This window comes from Macaca nemestrina, chromosome 4 (assembly GCF_043159975.1).
Source record: "Macaca nemestrina isolate mMacNem1 chromosome 4, mMacNem.hap1, whole genome shotgun sequence".
NCBI lineage: Eukaryota > Metazoa > Chordata > Mammalia > Primates > Cercopithecidae > Macaca > Macaca nemestrina.
The window spans coordinates 10,365,325-10,381,942 of record NC_092128.1 but is presented as its reverse complement, the minus strand read 5'-3'; the positions used below and the strand labels follow the sequence as shown (position 1 = coordinate 10,381,942).

At 48.2% G+C, this 16,618-nt stretch overlaps 1 protein-coding gene across 1 annotated transcript in view; it reads left to right on the top strand.

Moving 5' to 3' along the window:
* C4H7orf33 (chromosome 4 C7orf33 homolog) overlaps nt 1–12,785 on the top strand; it is a 30,867-nt gene extending 18,082 nt beyond the window's left edge. Inside the window, exons 2-3 of the mRNA XM_011729652.3 lie at nt 11,125–11,379; nt 12,711–12,785. Of these exons, the coding sequence (XP_011727954.2) occupies nt 11,125–11,379; nt 12,711–12,785 (330 nt within the window). The remainder of the gene's footprint in view (nt 1–11,124; nt 11,380–12,710) is intronic.
* Nucleotides 12,786–16,618: the final 3,833 nt, after the last annotated feature.

Below are 16,618 nucleotides of genomic sequence, written 5' to 3'. Positions count from 1 at the left end.
GCCACAACTTGGTCACATTTCCATTTCTAAACCAATTTTTGACAAAAGGGAACATATTATCCTGAAATTATTTCAGCCTAGGATAAGCTTTCCCTCTGACACTTGGCCACTTAGTGGAGGGTGGAGGCTGGAAAAAAGTCAGGGCTGTGTTCGAGGAAGAAGGAGAAATGCTGAGTGGGCTACCAACAGTGTCCCCCACCTGGAGGGAGAGGCTTTGCTGAGTAGGAACTTGAGATAGCTAAGTTAAAACTCGAAGTACATCTGAGGACCCTTCCAACTAGCAGATTCCAAGAAGACTCAATAATGCCTGATCCCAAATCCATTCTTTCATCAATCTGAGCTGAGGCACTGTGTAACATCAGGAAACTGTGCAGGTTCTTCAAGAGGTACAAAGATAAATAAAAATGGTTCCGTCTGGACTTTATTGCACAGTGAGAGTCATATGGGGTATCTGTAAATAACAATAAAAGGTAGAATCACTTTGTGGGAAGTTTGATCCACAAGGAAGACTTCTGTGATGGTTAAGTCTGTCAACGTGATCGGATTGAAGGATGCAAAGTATTGATCCTGGGTGTGTCTGTGAGGGTGTTGCCAAAGGAGAGTAACTTTTGAGTCCGTGGCCTGGGGAAGGCAGACCCATCCTTAATCTGAGTGGGCACAATCTAATCAGCTGCCAGCACAGCTCGAATATAGAGCAGGCAGAAAAACGTGAAAAGACTAGACTGGCCTAGCCTCCCAGCCTACATCTTTCTCCCGTGCTCGATGCTTCCTGCCCTTGAACATCAGACTCCGAGTTCTTCAGTTTTGGGACTCAGACTGGCTCTCCTTGCTCCTCAGCTTCCAGACAGCCTATTGTGGAGCCTTGTGAGCATGTGAGTTATTACTTAATAAACTCCCCTTCATGTAACATTATATATATATCCTATTAGTTCTGTTGCTCTGGGGAACCCTGACTAATACAACTTCCGAGGAGGGAGATCGCTTCTGAGCAAATTTTGAGGAATGGCAGCAAGAAGAAGGTGGCTTCTGAGCCGAGCCTTGTGAGAGATCACATTTTACGTAGTATGAGGGACAAGTATTTCTGGGTAAAGGGACAGCAATGGGGCGGGGCTAGTTAAAAAACACGATGAGGGAATTATCTTCAGTGTAAATTGCTCCCCCACCAAAAGGACAAGGTGTCTGACTCACCACCTAGTGGCTTCACTGGATGTTCTCCTTCTGCTCCACAATCCACCCCTCATTCTTCTCCACCTTGTTCTGTGGCCCCAGAGGCTGGCCTTGTGGACTGTATCAACTAGGCCACCTTTTTCCTGGTGTGAGTTGGGTTCGGCTAAGATGGCATGGGCAGGAGATGACAGAGTGAGAAGAAAGAGAGTTGGAGGTATGATTCCTCCAGCGTCCTCCTTGCCAGACTATAGGTGGGCAGTAGCCATATTCCTCTAGCAAAATCCATGGCTTTCTCCAAACAGCCCTTCCCTATAACTAGTAACATGGGAGTTGGGCAGGGAAGTGCTGGGTAGAGAAGGGCCAGGTCCCTGGTGAGGGCTCCACCCTCAAGCCTGTGCCACACACCTAAGTGAGAAAAGGCACTCCTGTTTTCATGCCCGAATGTTGCATTTTCCAAGACCACTCGGGCCAACCAAGCCCCCCATCCTGTACCCATATAAACCCGAGACCTTAGTGGGTATGCACACAAGCAGCTGAATGTCGAGACCAGCAGACCAGTGACAGCAGAACGATGCAGCAGAGGAAAAAAAGGGGGACGTCTGGATGCCGAGGGAAGGTCGGCCGGCGTGGTTAGAGAAGGGTCCAGCTGCTGGGCAGCCCGACTCCAGGGAAAGATTATTTCCCTCACCCCTCCACCTTCTGGCTCCCCATCCATCTCGCTGAGCATCGCCTCCACTACTCAATAAAAACTTGCACTCATCATTGGAGCCCATGTGTGATCCGATTCTTCTGAGACACTGAGCCAGAGCTCAGGATACAGAGGCTGTCACACTGGCCCTCTGCTCTTGCAATAAGGCAGAGGGTCCATTGAGCTGATTGGCACACAAGCCATCTGCAGATGGCAAATCCGAAAGAGTTTGGGTTACACGTGCCCGCCTGGGAGTTGCAGACACCCACACCTAGACACTGCTATGGGGCCGAGAGCCCAAAGCATTCATCCCATCCTCTGCACCTGCCAGTCTACATGCTCCCCTAGGGGTTTGAGCTGTAGGGCAACCAAGCAGGTGAGCCACACCCTTGTTCCATGTGCTGCAGGGGGAAACAGGGAACTCTCCCACTTCACTAGCTTTCAGTACCTGCTCCCTCCCTGTTCACCACACTGGGATAGCAACCTTGAAGCATTGCCAGCCCTAGGGACTTCATCGTAATGCCTGGTTTCCTTGCACTATCAATGCCTCTATAGAAAAGGCCCTTGATTAAGTTCTCCCCAGTCAGCCCGTCTGAATATTCCACCTGCTTCCGGCCTGGACCATGACTGACAGAGATCTTTGTAGTCAACTGAAGTTAGCCAGTAATTTTTTTTTTTTTAATTTCCATTGCTGTTCTCTTATTTCTTGCTTCTAAGTATCTTATTTCCTCATCTTCTAAGTGTGGCATTAATAATGAACTTCCCATCAGATCTATAAGTTGAAACTCTTTCATCTCTACCTTGAAGAGCTAGATATTTCTTTCAAAATGTTGGAACTATACAAAAGACAAAAGAAAAAATAGAAAAATTGGACTTCATCAAAATTAAAATCTTTTATGCTATAAAATATATCATCGAGAAAGTGTAAAGCAACCTGCAGAATGGGAGAAAATATTTGCAAATCATATCTGATAAGGGACTTACATCCAAAATATAGAATTCTTACAACTCAATAAATAACACAATGTTTTTAATGGGCAAAGAATATGAATAGATATGTCTCCAGAAAAGATTACAAATAGCTAGTGTGTACATGAAGAGATACACAACAGCATTAGCCATTTGACATACGCAAATCAAAGCCAGAATTAAAACCACTTCATCCCCACTAGGATGGCTATAACTAAAAAGGCAAATAATAACAAGTGCTGGCTGGCGAGGATGTGGAGAAATTGACACACTCATCCATTGCCAGTGGAAATACAGGATGGTGCCAGTCACTTTGACACTTCCTCAAAATATTAAACAGTTACTAGATATTTTCCCTTTTACTTTTAGTTGGCACATAATATTTATGTGATACAGAATGGTATTTCCGTACATGTATACAATGTATAATGATCAAATCATGGTAATCAGCATATTATCGCCTAAAATATTTATCATTTCTTTGTGCCATAAACATTCAAAACCCTCTCTTCTAGTTTGTTGAGAATATACAATAAATTACAGTTAACCGTCTTCACCCTACGGTGCTGCAGAACACCAGAATTCATTTCTCCTATCTAGCTGTCATTTCGTATCCATTAACCAACCTCTCCCCATAGTCTCCTCCTCACCACTCTTCCCAGGCCCTAAGACTCAGTGTTCTACTCTCTATTTCCAGGGGCTCAAATTTTCTTTTTAGCTACCATGTATAAGGGGAACATGTGATACTTATCTTTCTGCACCTGATGGATTTCACTTAACATAATGACCCAGCAATTCTACTTCTAGGTATATACTCAAGAAAGTGAAAATAGGTGTCCACACGAAAGCTCTGTACACAAATATATTCATAGCAGCATTATTCATATTACTCAAAAAATGGAAACAACCCAAATGTCCACCAAATGATGAATAGATAAATAATTCGTGGTCTACCCATATGATGAACTATTACTGGGCAATTAAAAGGAATGAGGTTCTGATTCATGCTACAACATAGTCGGACCTTGAAAACATCATGCTGAGTGAAAGAATTCAGTCACAAAATACTACATGTATGATTCTATTTATATGAAATGTCCAGATTGGCAAATCCATAGAGGTAGAACGTAGACTAGTGGTTGCCTGGGGAAACTTAGGGAGAAATGGGGAGTGACCGCTAGTGGGTACAGGATTTCTCTAGGGGATGATGACAAAGTTCTAAAACTGACGGTGGTGATGGGTGCACATTTCCTTGAATATACTGAAAACCACTGTAAACCTTGAATTAGTGTATTACATGTGAATGATAGCTCAATAAAGCTAATAAAAATTAAAATGATGTGTTTTAAAATTTTGGAACCAACTAATTCTAAAAGCAAATGTTGCCAAAATTTCCAAAATACCTTTGTCTATAATCTTTAGGCTATTTCATGTGTCTGACAGCTACTTAGTAGCCTCAGAATAAATGTGAGAATGAAAGGAGCTGGGCACATTCCTCAGCCCCGGGCTCAAAACTCCCTGAGCCTAGCACAAACACATCCCATCCTCCCATCCCACCACCATATATCTCTCAAACTCCCTGAGCCCAGTATAAACACCACCTGGAAAGTCTCCGATAAGGGGACAGCCATTCAAGGTTACTGAAAGCGCAGGAGCCAAAAGAATTTCTTTGTTCCCCTACAACTTTCCGGCTATAAAAAGCAAACGCTCGCATTGTTCAGGGCCCTCTTGTATACTGTGTAAAGGAGGGACCAAGTTCGAACTTGTAGTAAAGATCCTTGCCGCTTGGCTTTGACTCTGGACTCTGGTGGTCTTCTTTGGGGAACCAACAGTCTGGGCATAACATCTGGGGGCCCGTCCGGGATTCCCCAAGCCCACCAGACCCCTGGTCAACGGATCTGCTAAGATCGATCTACTGATAGGTGAGCTGGCTCGTCTCCGTTTGTCTGTCTGTGTCTGAGTGTCTGTTCTGAATCTGAATCTGTGACTCGCGAGGTCTGAAACTGAAGCTGGCACAGTCCTAGCGGACGCGCTATAGGACAGCCAGTGGAGACCGGTGGGAGACGTCCCCTGGCTCTCTTCTGATTTAAATTGCGATCTGAGTTGCCAGAGCGCGTTCGCGATCCAGGCAACAGCTGAATCTGACCCCGGTCCCCGGGTGCGCGCTCGCGGTCTGAATTGCCCCGGTCCCCGGGTGCGCGCTCGCGGTCTGAATTGCCCCGGTCCCCGGGTGCGCGCTCGCGGTCTGAATTGCCCCGGTCCCCGGGTGCGCGCTCGCGGTCTGAATTGCCCCGGTCCCCGGGTGCGCGCTCGCGGTCTGAATTGCCCCGGTCCCCGGGTGCGCGCTCGCGGTCTGAATTGCCCCGGTCCCCGGGTGCGCGCTCGCTGTCTGAATTGCCCCGGTCCCCGGGTGCGCACTCGCTGTCTGAATTGCCCCGGTCCCCGGGCTCCCAGCTTCCGGCGCCGCGCTCCCGGCCCAGTCCCCGGGCTCCCGGCTTCCGGCGCCGCGTTCCCGGCCCCGGTCCCCGGGCTCCCGGCTTCCGGCGCCGCGCCTGCGGCCCCGGTCCCCAGGCTCCCGGCTTCCAGCGCAGATTTCCTTTACAGGGATTCTAACCCACATTCCTTTACAAAAAGAGACACAGAAAGTGAGACTGGGGAGAGGGAGAGAATGAGTGCGAGAAAGACCATAAGAGACGGGAGAGGGAGAAAGTGAGAAGGGAAATCGGAAAGAGAAAGGGGAGGAAATGGCAGACGTGGAGAGTCAGAGAGAGAGACAGAAAGAAAAAAAGACTAAGTGTGAAGGAGAAAGGACACGGGATGACAGAGAGAAAGAGAGCGCGCGCGAATGAAAGAGCAGGAGAGAGCAGGCAGAGGGGAGGCAGCCGGCACTCACGGGCCTGCTGAAAGGGAAAGTAACTTTGAGGGGCCGGCGGGGCGGACGCAAAGGCGTACTTCGCGGACTAGCCCCCTGCCAGCCGCCTGACTCCACGGTGGCTTTACCCCTCCAGGAAATAGGACCCCCAGATGACACAGGAATCCCCAGGCTCCAGTACTGGCCATTCTCCACCAGTAATCTGTATAACTGGAAAACTCAGAGTGCTCGGTTTTCAGACAACCCCAAAGATCTACTGGCTTTACTGGGTAGTGTCATGTTCACCCACCAGCCCACTTGGGACGATTGTCAGCAGCTCCTCCGAATCTTGTTTACCACGGAGGAGCGAGAGAGAATACAAGTAGAAGCTAGAAAGCTGGTCCCGGGGGACGACGGTCAACCGACTGCTAACCCTGACCTCATAAACGCGACCTTTCCTCTGACCAGGCCGGCGTAGGACTACAACACGGCAGAAGGTAGGGGACGGCTATACCTTTATCGCCAGACTCTAATGGCAGGTCTCCGGGCAGCTGCTCGCAAGCCCACTAATTTGGCTAAAATATATTCTATTCGGCAAGAAAAGACAGAGAGCCCAGCCACCTACTTAGAAAGATTAATGGAAGCTTTTAGACAGTACACCCCCATAGATCCAGAGGCTCCAGAAAGTCAGACAGCTGTTGTAATGTCATTCATAAATCAGGCAGCCCCAGATATTAAAAGAAAACTCCAAAAATTAGAAGACTTGGAAGGAAAGCGGATTCAGGACCTCCTTCAGATAGCCCAGCGGGTTTACAATAACAGAGATACTCCAGAAGAAAGGCAATTTAAGGCCACTGAAAAAATGACCAAGGTCCTGGCAGCAGTAGTACAGAAAGAGCATCTACAGCCAGAGTACACCCAACCCAGGCGGCCCCCCAAGGCATGATAATCTGAAAAAAAAAAGACCAATGTGCCTATTGCAAGGAGGCTGGCCACTAGGTAAGAGACTGCCCCAAAAAGAAACAACGAGGACAGGGACCCCCTAGGTCTACACCCGTACTAGTCACTCAAAATGAAGACTAGGGAAGACGGGGTTCGGATCCCCTCCCCGAACCTAAGGTAACTTTGCAAGTGGAGGGGTCCCCGGTCCAGTTCTTGGTCAATACGGGAGCACAGATCCATTTCCTCCCTAAGGGGCCCATCGTGACCAACTCCCACAATCAACCCGTGTCCGTCCTAACTATAACCCTAGAAGATAAGTACCGGCTCCACCAGGAGCAAACGGCCCCTGACCAGGACATAGCAACCTGGCTCCAGCAATATCCAGAAGCTTGGGCGGAAACGGGGGGCTTAAGACTAGCAAAACACCGTCCTGCTTTATTTGTTAAACTTAAACCTGGGGCAGACCCCGTGCGGGTACGCCAATACCTGATGCCCCTAGAGGCCAAGAAAGGAATTGCCCCGCATATCCGCCGGCTCCTTGACCAAAGGGTCCTCCGCTCATGTCACTCACCCTGGAATACTCCATTGTTGCCGGTACGAAAATCTAATAGTGAAGAATACAGACCTGTACAAGACTTAAGAAAAATCAATAAGAAGGTTGTGGACATACATCCAACTGTGCCTAACCCATATACCCTCCTGAGTACCCTAAACCCTAAACATCAATGGTACACTGTTTTAGATTTAAAAGATGCTTTCTTCAGTTTGCCTTTAGCCCCTCAGAGCCAAAAGCTCTTCGCCTTCGAGTAAAATAACCCTGATAAGGGCATAAGTGGCCAACTGACATAGACCAGACTGCCACAAGGATTCAAAAACTCTCCTACCCTGTTCAATGAAGCCCTCCATGAAGACCTGGGATAACTTTCCTGCCCCCAATGACCTTAAACCCTGCCTCGCTGCTGCCCAACCCGGACCTGGACGCCCCACTCCACGACTGCACCGAGATACTAGCTCAGGTGCACGGAGTTCGAGAAGACCTGCAGGATCGCCCACTTCCTGACGCCGACCTCGTCTGGTTCACTGATAGGAGCAGCTTCATGCATCAGGGCCAGAGGTACGCTGGAGCGGCAGTGACTTCAGAACTGAGGTAATCTGGGCGAAACCCCTGCCCCCAGGGACATCGGCCCAGAAGGCCGAATTGATAGCGCTCACCCAAGCTCTTACCTTAGGGGCGGGGAAAAAGCTGACGGTATATACAGACAGCCGATATGCTTTTGCAACAGCGCATATACATGGGGCCATTTACAGGGAGCGGGGGTTACTGACGGCTAAAGGAAAAGAGATAAAAAACAAGCAAGAAATCCTAGCCCTGCTAACAGCCCTATGGAGGCCAGAAAAGTTAGCCATTGTGCATTGCCCAGGGCATCAAAAACTAACTACTCCAACTGCTCAAGGCAACTTTCTGGCGGACCAAACTGCAAGAAAGGTAGCGAAGGCTCCCAGCCAACTCCTTGCACTCCAGCTCCCTGACCCGGGCCCCCGGGACTTGCCATATTTCCCTGATTATTCAGAACAAGATCTCCAGTGGATTGACAAGCTTCCCCTGAAACAGATCCAGAATAGGTGGTGGACTGATACTAATAACCAAACCATCCTACCAGAAAAATTAGAACAACAAGTGTTAGAACACATCCACCGAACCACCCACCTGGGTGCTCGGCGGATGATAGACCTGATCAAACGCTCTAAGCTCAAATTCAGACATACAGCCGAGATGGCCAGCAACATCATGACAAGTTGCAAAGTCTGCCAGCTTAACAACGCCTATCCCCAATCCCAGGCTGCAACGGGAACAAGGCTCAGGGGAACTAGGCCCGGTATCTACTGGGAAGTAGATTTTACTGAGATAAAGCCAGGAAAATACAGGTATCGGTACTTACTTGTCTTTGTAGATACTTTTTCAGGGTGGACTGAAGCATTCCCCACCAAGAAAGAAACTGCTCAAGTTGTAGCAAAGAAAATCCTGGAAGATATCCTCCCCAGGTATGGCTTCCCCGTCCAGATAAGGTCAGATAATAGGCTGGCCTTCGTCGCTAAGGTAAGTCAGGATTTGGCTTCCATCCTTGGGGCAAATTGGAAACTACATTGCGCTTACAGGCCCCAGAGTTCAGGACAGGTAGAGAGAATGAATCGGACCTTAAAAGAGACCTTAACTAAATTGACTATGGAGACTGGCGCTAATTGGGTGGTCCTTCTCCCCTACGCTCTGTTCCGGGCCCGTAATACCCCTTACAGACTGGGCCTTACTCCTTATAAAATTATGTATGGCAAACCCCCACCCTTAGTTCCCGGCCTAAAAGATGATCTGCTCAAGTCCGAAACAGAAAATGTCTCTGAACTCTTATTTTCCCTACAAGCCTTGCAGAAAATTCATCAAGAAATCTGGCCCAAGCTGAAGGAACTATATAAGACCGGTCCCCCGCCGACACCCCATCCGTACCAGCCGGGAGACTGGGTCCTGGTCAAGCGACACCGACAAGAGACCCTAAAACCCAGGTAGAAAGGACCACTCCAGGTACTCCTAACCACACCCACCGCCCTAAAGATAGAAGGCATCGCATCGTGGATCCACTACACCCACGTCAAGCCAGTGGACCCAACCTCCGATCTTCTGGGACCAATCACGGCAGCGGCTAAAGCACCGGACAAGTGGACTGTAGACAGAGCTAGGAACAACCCCTTAAAACCCACCCTGCGCCGGCAGCATAGCTCACTGCAAACATGCAGTTAGGTAGTCTAACCCTAACGTTAGTCGCCCTAGTGGCCGCTGGAGAAATCACAAAACCAGCTCATAATCCCTTTGTCTAGAAATTCTGGCTTTATGAAAACCGAACCCACCCTGGGCAACCTCATAAGCCCGGAAAATTATTGGCCAGTGCTGATTGCCCTTCCTCAGGTGCAACAGCCCAATTCTACTAAATTTTACTGGTTTTCAAATAGCCTGTCTGGCTGCTTTCTGTGCGCCACTCTAGGGCGTCCACCGCTAACCGCTGTCCCTCCGCCATGGGGATCCTCTACCTTTGCCCAAGCTAACAACCTCCGAAACCTCTCGTATGCTCCTATCCTGAACGTGCCCCTATACCTAAACCCCAGTCAGGAAAAGTTTCCCTACTGTTTCTCAGAAACCAATTCCAGCCTCTGCAGCATCACTGCAACGCCCCCTAATATCACCTTAAGGGCTCCATCAGGCATATTCTTCTGGTGTAATGGAACCTTATCTAAGAACCTACCTAGTCCCTCTGTTAATAACCTACTGTGTCTCCCTGTCACATTAGTTCTCCGGTTGACTCTACTAACTGCTGGCGAGTTCCTAAGGTATACCGGTAACTGGACTAGTGCTGTTATTCACCCAGACCCTAGACCAAGACCTGCACGAGCCATATTTCTCCCCCTCATTGCAGGAATCTCCCTCACCGCATCCTTCATTGCGGCCGGACTGGCGGGGGGAGCCCTAGGTCACACCCTCATAGAAAGTGACAAGTTATACCAACAATTTGCCGTTGCTATGGAGGAGTCGGCTGAGTCCCTTGCCTCCCTTCAGCAGCAGCTCACGTCCCTAGCTCAGGTAACCTTGCAGAACCGGAGAGCCCTAGACCTACTCACTGCAGAAAAAGGTAGTACATGTATATTTCTAAAAGAAGACTGTTGTTTCTACATAAATGAATCAGGACTTGTAGAGGACCGGGTCCAACAGTTACGCAAGTTAAGCACTGAAGTAAAAACACAGCAGTTTGCTTCAGCTGCAGACCAATGGTGGAATTCCTCTATGTTTTCTCTGTTAGCCCCCTTCCTTGGACCCCTGCTAAGTCTACTATTTCTGCTTACCGTAGGACCTTGTGTTGTTAACAGAATTTTACAATTTGTTAAGGAAAGATTTGACACTGTACAACTCATGGTCCTCAGAGCCCAATACCAACCTATAAACGCTGAAACAGAATCAGACTTATAAGACCCAAGATTGGCTCTAAAGATACCTGAAGAGAAGGGGGGAATGAAAGGAGCTGGGCACATTCCTCAGCCCCGGGCTCAAAACTCCCTGAGCCTAGCACAAACACATCCCATCCTCCCATCCCACCACCATATATCTCTCAAACTCCCTGAGCCCAGTATAAACACCACCTGGAAAGTCTCCGATAAGGGGACAGCCATTCAAGGTTACTGAAAGCGCAGGAGCCAAAAGAATTTCTTTGTTCCCCTACAACTTTCCGGCTATAAAAAGCAAACGCTCGCATTGTTCAGGGCCCTCTTGTATACTGTGTAAAGGAGGGACCAAGTTCGAACTTGTAGTAAAGATCCTTGCCGCTTGGCTTTGACTCTGGACTCTGGTGGTCTTCTTTGGGGAACAAACAGTCTGGGCATAACAAGAACAAATTAGTAGCTTATTGATCACCATCTTTCCACCTTTTAACCCACTTTGTTTGTTTGTTTGTTTGTGTGTTTTTTCCAGAAGCCAATCCCACACCAAAACATGAACAGGGGAATGGAATTTATTGCTCCTGTGTCAGCTCCCACCAAATCCAGTGCCCTGTGGCATTTTCTTTCTCCGGGCCCCACAGATGCCCAGAGATCAGTTAGAATCAGGCCAGGCACCAGAATGGGCTTGTCCTCAGATCCAGTTGTCAGCACCTTGTCTTCCAATTACCTAGCTCTGCTAACTCTCTCTTACAAGCCTGGGAGAAGAGTGACAAGTTCATACCTAAATGTAAGCTCTGAAGGGTCTTAGCACCCGCAAGTTTAAGGAAACCCATGAGATGCTCTGAAACTTCCATGAAAATGAAGACTTGGAGGGATTGTCACATTCTTTTTTTTTTGAGACGGAGTCTTGCTCTGTCACCCAGGATGGCGTGCAGTGGTGCGATCTTGACTTACTGCAAGCTCCACCTCCCAGGTTCATGCCATTTTCCTGCCTCAGTCTCCCAAGTAGCTGGGACTACAGGTGCCCGCCACCACGCCCGGCTATTTTTTTGTATTTTTAGTAGAGACGGGGTTTCACCGTGTTAGCCAGGATGGTCTCGATCTCCTGACCTCATGATCTGCCTACCTCGGCCTCCCAAAGTGCTGGGATTACAGGCATGAGCCACCGCGCCCAGCCGGATTGTTGCATTCTTGCATGCCTGGATGTTTCACATTCTCTGAATATCCAGCATGAAACTGATCTGTTCCCATGCTTTTTTGCCAAAGTGGTTTATGTTAGGATAAAAGAAAATACCCTTTACCAAGATGCTCTGAAAGCAGCTTCTCCGTTATATTAATGATAACTAATGTTATTAAGAGAACATAAGGCAACTTTAACAAAATAAGAGCTCACTAAAGGGAATCCTGTATGGAAACTGTTCATGCAAATGCCATTTCGGAGCTGGCATTGTACTTGCAGACGGGGTCTCTACAGGAAGCTATGGCTTCAGTCCTACATGAGCCCGTATAACCACTCAGCACATAAAGTTCCATGAAATCGGTGCCTCAACTCACAGTATCTCTAAAGGAACTGCTAACTTAAAAAGTAATCCATCAATAGTAAGGATTTTTAAACTTGAGCCTAAAAATTTTAAATACTGTTAGTAGTAGTAAAGCAATGAGATTTCTCTAAAATTATTGTTGCCTGTATCACTTTAAATCTTTGACATAAATGAAAACTTGCATGGAAAATGGTACAGTTCTAAGCAAATCAAATAGGTTGAGCATTAATAAACAGGAAGATGAAGTAGGTGAAATTGATTTTGTTGGGAACTGGTGGGAACTGGTAGAGATAGTGATTTTTTAAAATACTTTTTAAAATTTTTATCTATTTATTTATTTTGAGACCAGGTTATGAGACTGGCTAATTTTTATATTTTGGTGTTTTGCCATGTTGCCCAGGCTGGTCTTAAACTCCTGGGCTCAAGCGATCCACCCACCTTGGCCTCTCGAAGTGCTGGGATTACAGGCATGAGCCACCATGCCAGGCTGAGACAGTGTTTTAAACTGTGCTATTGATGATCTAGGGAAAAGGTAAATCAGCCTGAGATAACAGAAGTCCTTGTAGTCCACATGTAGGTACGTGGGCATGAAGTAAGAAAGCTCCAGAATTCTGCTGAGGCCACAAGGATTTCCAGAACTGGCAGTAGTTAAGAATTTTGCAGAATTGAAGAGTCACACCTCTAAATTTGTGTAGATTGTGAAATCTCTTCTTGCAAGAAAAAAAGAGAAATAGCGGGAGTTATGGAAATAACAGTTGATGAAAACTTGGTAGTCTGAAGTCTGAACTTTGAACACTGGCAGACAGGCTGAGAATTCTCTTTGATCGTGAGCCCAAGTTCCATGTGCACCCGCAGGAATCTGTGCGGCATTTGTGCACTGGTGTGGCGCCCAGGAGAGGACCACAGAGTGACAAGCCACCAGGCTCTAAAGGGAGAGGACGATCCCCAGAGGACCTGGATAGGGATGTTTTCATGACCATTGTCTGCTGTGTGCTCCCAGTGATGAGACTCTAGAATTTACACCTGAAACACACAGTCATTTAAGATATTATTTGTAATATCTGGTATGTCTAAGTAAAACATGTATTCAGTAAAACTTGCCATGCAACTTATCTCATTGTGTGGATTTCATTCTTCTCAGTTAATTCTTTTATGTTTTCTGAGGTTTTTTCTAGACGGAGTTTCATTCTTGTCGCCCAGGCTGGAGTGCAATGGTGCGATCTCGGCTCCCTGCAACCTCTGCCTCCCAGGTTCAAGCGATTCTCCTGCCTCAGCCTCCCGAGTAGCTGGGATTACGGGTGCCTGTCACCACATCCAGCTAATTTTTGTATTTTTAGTGGAGACAGGGTTTCACCATGTTAGCCAGGCTAGTCTCGAACTTCTGACCTCAGGTGATCTGCCTGCCTCAGCCTCCCAAAGTGCTGGGAATACAGGCGTGAGCCACCACGCCCAGCCTTTTATGTTTTTTTAATGTCCCAGTTTAAACAAATGAAGATCATATGTTCGGTAAGGAGGCACGTTGGACAGGATGATCAGTGTTTAAGCACCTGAGGAAGGTACTTGCTGCTCGATTTTGCTGTGAACTTGCAAAGCTCCTCTCGAAAAGAAAGTCTGCTTTACAAGGAGGGGTCTAGAACTGGGCTTTGTAAGATAGGTACGGTTTGCAAAGCCAGAAAGAAGGAGAGAAGAGCATTTAACAAATAAGGCAAGATGGACCCTAATCTCTTCGAACCCAGAGGGAAAGGCCCTGATGAGACCAGAAGGGGCTGGCACAGGGAGGAGCAGTGGGGCAAGTGGAAAGAGCAGGTGCCTTGAGGTCAGCAGAGGAACTCAGACTTGAGGTTTTAGATATTAAAAAGCCATTGTGCTTGAAGTGTGTTCTGGAAAGATGACCCGCTCTGGTGTGCTTGCTCCTCTGCCCTGGCCAGGCCAACCCCAAGTCTTGGGCCTAGAGAGGTTCCTGAGGGCTGCCTGGGAGGGCCAGAGAGGAGTGAGCCAGAAAGGGGAGGGCCAGCGGGGCCATCACTGTGAAAGAACAACTAAGAGAGGACAGGCCCATGGGCTTGGTCCAGGTGACAACTGTGCCCAGCCCTGTTCTAGGGAACTGAGGCCCGGTGGCCTTTCATCCCTCGGCCCCAGGGATACCTGGTCAGCCCCCTCAGGGGAGGTAGAGCTCTCTAGACCTTAAAGAGCCTTTGGGGTGTTACAAGTTGACTTGCATCCCCCAAAAAGATATGTTGAAGTCCTAATCCCTGTACCTGTGAATGTGACCTTATTTGGAAATAGGGAGTTAAAACGAGATCATTGGCCGGGCACAGTGGCTCACACCTGTAATCCCAGTACTTTGGGAGGCCGAGGTGAGCAAATTACCTGAGGTCAGGAGTTTGAGACCAGTCTGACCAACATGGTAAAACCCTGTCTCTACTAAAAATACAAATATTAGCCAGGTTTGGTGGTGCATGCCTGTAATCCTAGCTACTCGGGAGGCTGAGGCAGGAGAATTGCTTGAACCCGGGGGATGGAGGTTGCAGTGAGCGGAGATCATGCCACTGCACTCCAGCCTGGGTGACAGAGTGAGACTCTGTCTCAAAATAAATAAATAAATAAAATGAGATCATTAGGGTGCGCCCTTAGTCCAATGTGGCTGCTGTCCTTATAAGAGGGAAATTTGCACACAAAGAGATGCACAGAGAAAAGACAGCCACATTGCAACAGAGACAGAATTGGAGTCATTTATCTTCAAGCCAAATAACCAAGGGTTGCTGCGAACCAACCACCAGACTCTTGGAGCAGGCCAGGACTGAGCCTCCCCCGGAGCTTCAGGGAGAACCGGCTTCTGCTGATGCCTTGATTTTGTACTTCTGGCCTCCAGGACTCTCAGAGACCATATTTCTGTTGTGTTAAGCCCCACATTTTGCAGTTCGTTCTTTGAGCAGGCCCTGCTTGGGAGTGCAAGCAGAGCCCCAGGGCAGCCCAGGGGACAGGGCACCAAGGGTGTGTATCTGGGCAGAAGCGCTTCTCTAGGGTTGACGGCAATTATGTGAGTGTTGGGAGAGCAGAGAGGAGACCTGCGCAGCTGCTGAGAGGCTTATCCCCAAAGGTGTCCTCAAGAGGTATTTTGTTTTCAAAGTAAAAATCATTGTCGTCCCAGCTTGAGCAATATGGCGAAACCCTGTCTCTACTAAAAAAATTACAAAAATTACCTGGGCATGGTGGCATGTGCCTGTAATCCCAAAGTGCTGGGATTACAGGCGTGACCCCTGGGCCTGGCCCTTCCATATGTTTTCTATGTGAATAAAATCTCTATCACCCTTCCCTGTTGTACATAACGTGGAGCAATGGTGTTCGCTGATGTGCAATCTACTTCTTTTGAGCACAGTTTAATCTGTGGGTGGGATTACTCGGGATTTCTCCCTCAGCTACTCGGGAGGCTGAGGCTGGAGAATCGCTTGAACCTGCGAGGCAGAAGTTGCTGTGAGCAGAGATCGTGCTGCTACACTCCAGCCTGGACAACACAGCGAGACTCCATCTCAAAAAAAAAAAAAAAAATCACTGTAGTCATGCAACAGACATGGGCTGATCATCCATTATGGTTCAAAGTACCGTCCAGGAGATACGCATAAAACACAGACCTGTCCTCAAAGAGTGAACAAGTCACTAGATATGTTGGTAAAATCCTTGAAATTCTTGGGGAAAGATAGCTTTTCTAACCATAAATGACCGCTCTAACTTACTTGTTAGCTCTTCAACTTCAAAGTATGTCCAAAAGAACACTGTGTTTGGGGTCTTACAGATGAACAGAGTGCTGTTGGGGTCCTGGCATTCCACAGCATAAAGACATATTCCTGGACCAGCTGCCTTAGAGCCAGAGGGCAAGATGGAGAGGCACCTGAGCTGGTGTTCAGGGCAGGGCTGTGCAGGCAGCAGGGCAAGCTGCCATCACGCCCAGACCAACACACAGGTGAGGGAGAGAAGGGAGAAGAAACTGACACAGCACCAGCGATACACCACCCTTGCTGCTTGGGGCCTGCTCCTTCTAGCTGCAGACCGCCCACAGATTAAACTGCTCAAAAGAAGTAGACTGCACATCAGCGAACACCATTGCTCCAAGTTATGTACAACAGGGAAGGGTGATAGAGATTTTATGCACATAGAAAATGTATGGAAGGGCCAGGCCCAGGGGGTCACGCCTGTAATCCCAGCACTTTGGGAGGCCAAGGCAGGCAGATACTGGAGGTCAGGAGTTCGACACCGGCCTGACCAACATGGTGAAACCCCATCTCTACTAAAAATACAAAAATTAGCTGGGCGTGGTGGCACATGCCTGTAATCCCAGGCACTTGGGAGGCTGAGGCAGGAGAATCACTTGAACCTGGGAGGCAGAGGTTGCAGTGAGCCAAGATCGTGCTATTGCACTCCAGCCTGGATGACAAAAGCAAATCTCCATCTCAAAAAAAAAAAGAAAGAAAGAAAAAGAAAGAGAGA